Raw genomic sequence first — 4938 nt, 5'->3', positions numbered from 1 at the left:
AACTTCAGCACGTCAGGTGACGGTCCTAAGGGGGTCTCTGTGACCGAACTTGTCACAGGGTTTGGGGTGAAGGAGGAAGCTCCGGGCTGGGGCAGGGGTTGGGGCGAAGGAGGAGGCTCCGGGCTGGGGCAGGGGGTTGGGGCGAAGGAGGAGGCTCCGGGCTGGGGCAGGGGGTTGGGGTGTGGGGAGGGGTGAGGGCTCTAGCTGGGGATGTTGGCTCTGGGGTGGGGCCAGAGATGAGGGGTTTGGGGTGCAGGAGGGGGCTCCGGGCTGGGATGGGGGTTGGGGTGCAGGAGGGGCTGTAGGCTCCAGGATGGGGCAGGGGGTTGGGGTCCCGTCAGCACTTACCACGGCTCCCGGAAGCGGCCATCAGGTCCCTGCAGCCCCTGGGCACTCGGGCGGCCAGGGAGGCTCCTTGTGCTGCCCCCGTGCCCACAGGCGTCGCCCGCGTAGCTCCCTGTTCCCGTCGCGGTTCCCGGCCAATAGGAGCTGCAGAGCCGGCACTGGGGATGGGGGCCGCACGCGGAGCCTCCCTGGCTGCCTGGGCGCCTTGGAGCTGCAGGGACCTGGTGGCCGCTTCCAGGAGCCGCAGGGAGCAAGTCTTAGCCCCGCTGCCCGGATTATTAACGCCCCGATCGGCAGTGAACACCGGACCCCTAGCAGCTCTAGGGCAGAGACAGCCTGGGACCCCCACGTCCCCCCTGCAGCACTGGGGGGGCAGAGCCTGGCACCCCAGAAATCTTCCCCCATTCATGTGCAAAACCCCCCGTGTGCACAGTCATGCAGGTTCCCCCGGGATCCCCTCCCCCGCCGTACCGGTGAAGACGGTGGCGCGGCGCTGCAGGGGAGGGTAGCGGTCCAGCAGGGGGGTGAGGATGCCCTGCATGTTGCCCAGCATGGTGCTCAATCCCAGGTTCAGCAGCATGAGGAAGAAGAGGACGGACCAGAACGGGGAGGCCGGGAACAGGGTCATGGCCTCCGTGAAGGTGATGAAGGCCAGGCCGGTGCCCTCCACGCCCTGCGGGGGAGAGATGGAGACCGGGTCAGGCAGTGGCTACACGGGGACCCCTCACCCGCTGCTACCACGCAGCTCCTCTGGGGTGGCGTGCCAGAGCTGGGTATATGGGCCCCCCCTGGCTCGGGGTGCAAGGGCAGGGTACACGGGGACCCCTCACCCGGTGCAGGGATGTGGCTCCCATGGGGTGGGGCATGGGGCTGGGTATATAGAATCGTAGGACTGGAAGGGACCTCGAGAGGTTGTCTAGTCCAGTCCCCTACACTCACGGCAGGACTAAATATTATCTAGACCGTCCCTGACAGGGGTTTGTCCAACCTGCTCTTAAAAATCCCCAATGACGGAGATTTTACCACCTCCCTCAGCAATTTATTCCAGCGCTTCACCGCCGACAGTCAGGACGTTTTTCCTAATGTCCAACCTAAACCGGCCTTGCTGCAATTTAAGCCCATTGCTTCTTGTCCGATCCTCAGAGGTTAACGAGAACAATTTTCTCCCTCCTCCTTGTAACAACCTTTTCTGTACTTGCAAACTGTTCTCACGTCCCCTCTCCGGCTTCTCTTCTCCACACTAAACAAACCCTGTTTTTTCAATCTTCCCCCATAGCTCATGTTCATCATTTTTGTTGCCCTTCTCTGGACTTTCTCCAACTTGTCCACATCTTTCCTGAAATGTGGCGCCCAGAACCGGACACAATACTCCAGCTGAGGCTAATCAGCGCGGAGCAGAGTGGAAGAATCACTTCTCGTGTCTGGCTTACAACGCTCCTGCTGATACAGCCCAGAATGATGTTTGGTTTTTTGCGCGTTACCCTGTTGACTCCTATTTAGCTTGTGATCCAGGATGACCCCCAGATCCCTTTCCGCAGGACTCCTTCCTAGGCCATCACTTCCCATTGTGTGTGTGCGACTGATGGTTGCTTCCGAAGTGGGGTACTTTGCATTTGTCCTGATTGAATTTCATCCTATTTACTTCAGACCATTTCTCCAGTTCGTTCAGATCATTTTGAATTTTAATCCTGTCCTCCAAAGCACTTGCAGCCCCTCCCAGTTTGGTATCGTCCGCAAACTTTACCAGTGTCCTCTCTGTGCCATTATCTAAATCATTGCTGAAGATATTGAACAGAACCAGACCCAGAACCGATCCCTGCGGGACCCCACTCGTTACGTCCTTCCAGCAGGACTGTGAACCCCTGATAACCACCCTCTGGGAATGATTTTCCAATCAGTTTTGCACCCACTTTATAGTAGCTCCATCTAGGTTGTATTTCCCTAGTTTGTTTATGAGAAGGTCACGTGAGACAGTATCAAAAGCCTTACTAAAGTCAAGATTTACCGCGTCTACCGCTTCCCCCATCCACAAGGCTTGTTACCCTGTCAAAGAAAGCTATCATGGTGGTTTGACACGATTTGTTCTTGACAAATCCACGCTGACTGTTACTTATCACCTCATTATCTTCTAGGTGTTTGCAAATTGATTGCTTAATTATTTGTTCTATTGTCTTTCCGGGGACAGAAGTTAAGATGACTGGTCTGTAATTCCCTGGATTGTCCTTATACCCCTTTTTATAGATGGGCACTAGATTTGCCCTTTTCCAGTCTTCTGGAATGTCTCCCGTCTTCCATGACTTCTCAGAGATAATCGCTCCGATATCTCCTCAGTCAGCTCCCGGAGTATTCTAGGATGCATTTCACCAGGCCTGGTGATTTGAAGACATCTAACTTGGCTGCACTTGCGAGTTACAGCGCAATAAAGCAGCCCCGGGCGCCCTAGCTCACTCCCCATCCACGCTGGCAAGGCACGTAGAGCGTTCTGACTCCGCGGCTACAGCACTGCTGGTACTCCACCTCGGCGAGTGGAATAACGTTTGCTGCGCCCCTGCTGGAGCGCCGCAGTGCCAGTGTGAACGGGGTGTTGCATTACTGCGCTGTGATCGGCCTCTGGAAACGTCCCATAATCCCCTTAAGTCAAGTGGCCACTCTTGTCATTGTTGTGAAATCGGGTGCAGGAATGCGGAAATGCCCTTTCAAAGCGCCGTTTCGGAGAAGCCGGCTGCTTATCAGCCCCGAGAAAAAGCAGCCGTTTCCTGTTTGCTTTGAGTGAGTGAGAGAGAGGCGGGGCGGGGGGTGAGGGGGGTCTGAACTTGCAAGACAGCATGCTGACACACTCAGCATCCCAAAAACCCACTCTCTCTCCCCCCACATACACACAACACACTCCCTGTCACACTCCACCTCACCCCCACCCCATTTGAAAAGCACATTGCAGTCACTTGCATGCTGGGATAGCTGCCCATAATGCACCGCTCCCAATGCCGCAAACGTGGCCACGCCAGTGCGCTGTCAGCTGTCAGTGTGGACAGACTGCAGCGCTTTCCCTACTGCGCTCTCCGAAGGCGGGTTTAACTCAAAGCGCTCTACATCTGCAAGCGTAGCCATGCCCTGAGTCATTGTTGACTTGTTCTTTCCCTATTTTAGAGTCTGATCCTACCTCATGCGCTACGTTAGACGTCCAATCGCCACCAACCTTCTTAGTGAAAACCGAAACAAAGAAGTCATTAAGCACGTCTGCCATTTCCGTTTTCGGTTATCGTCTTTCACCCCTCGTTGAGTAACGGGCCTACCCTGTCCTTGGGCTTCCTCTTGCGTCTAATGGATTTGTAAAATGTTCTCGTTACCCTTTATGTCTCTAGCTAGTCTGATCTCGGTTTGTGCCTCGGCCTTTTGAATTTTGTCCCTACACACTTATTTGTTTATATTCATCCTTTGTAATTTGACTGAGTTTCCACTTTTTGTAGGACTCTTTTTTGAGTTTTAGATCATGGACAATCTCCTGGTTAAGCCGGGGTGGTCTCTCGCCAGACTTCCTGTCTTTCCGACGCAGGGGGATAGTTTGCTCTTGTGCCCTTAATAACGTCTCCTTGAAAAACTGCCAACTGTCTTCAATTGTTTTTCCCCTTCGACTTGCTTCCCATGGGATTTTACCTACCAACTCCCTGAGTTTGCTACAGTCTGCCTTCTTGAAATCCCAGGTCGGGGCACCGGGGCTGGGTACACGGGGCCCCCTCCCGGGTCGGGGCGCGGGGCACACGGGGACCCTCCCCCGTCCCTGGGCACCTTGTTCATCTCGTCCTCCAGCCGGCAGTCGGTGACACCGTGTCCCTGCAGTGCGGTGCCCAGCTCGGGGGGCAGCCTGTGGTACCAGGCGCTGTACTGCGGTGGGGACAGTGCCGCCAGGTCCAGGGTGGGCAGCTCCAGGGTGGGCAGGGCCCCGGTCCCCAGCAGCTGGGCCAGCATCTCCATGTTCCTGGGGACGGACGGAGGGGAGAGGCCGGGTCAGCGTGTGCCGGGCGCAGGAGAGGGGTGACGGGCGCGGGAGATGGGGGACGGCTCACCTTGCCACGCAGGCCCTGGCGACGGTGGTGGCCCGGAAGCCCAGCACAGCGAAGACGACCAGCGTGGCCAGCAGCGAGGTGAGGAAGTTGATGCCGGCCACCAGCAGCCCGTCAGCGTGGCAGTCGTTGTGCCGTGGGTTGTAGCTGGAGTAGGCGATGACGCTCCCGAAGCCCAGCCCCAGCGAGAAGAAGACCTGGGTGGCCGCCTGGCGCCAGACCTGCATGTCGCCCCAGACTGCCAGCTGCGGGCAGCCGGGCGTGAGTCACGGGGACGGGCACCTGCAGCCCCGGGTGGGGGTCCCGGCGCTCCAGCCCCGGGGAGAGTGGGGGGCTGATCCTGGTGCTCCAGCCCCGGAGGGGAGTGGGGGGGCTCGATCTGGCTGGGGAGGGGGGCTGGCACTCGTGCCAGGGGATTCCAGCCAGGGGGACCTGATCCGGCCCGGGGAGGCTGGGGCTTGTGCCGGGGGGGGGATCTGGCTGGGGATGGGGGGCCTGGTGCTCATGCTGGGAGTGCCTGATCCAACCGGGG

At 58.0% G+C, this 4938-nt stretch overlaps 1 protein-coding gene across 1 annotated transcript; it reads right to left on the bottom strand.

Annotated features, from left to right (window-relative positions):
• Nucleotides 1-816: 816 nt before the first annotated feature.
• Nucleotides 817-4652, bottom strand: LOC112124225 (sodium-dependent neutral amino acid transporter B(0)AT2-like; the record flags this gene model as incomplete). The annotated part of the gene is made up of 3 exons (XM_024222748.3): nucleotides 4410-4652; nucleotides 4132-4321; nucleotides 817-1018 (listed from the first exon to the last, which is right to left on the bottom strand). Coding segments are annotated over exons 1-3 (616 nt in total), but the record flags the coding sequence as incomplete, so codon positions are not given.
• Between the last annotated feature and the right edge of the window lie 286 nt (nucleotides 4653-4938).

This window comes from Terrapene carolina, unplaced genomic scaffold, assembly GCF_002925995.2.
Source record: "Terrapene carolina triunguis isolate 2854851 unplaced genomic scaffold, T_m_triunguis-2.0 Scaffold13555, whole genome shotgun sequence".
NCBI lineage: Eukaryota > Metazoa > Chordata > Testudines > Emydidae > Terrapene > Terrapene triunguis.
Note: the sequence above shows the minus strand (reverse complement) of the source record. Positions and strands in the feature narration are given on the sequence as shown.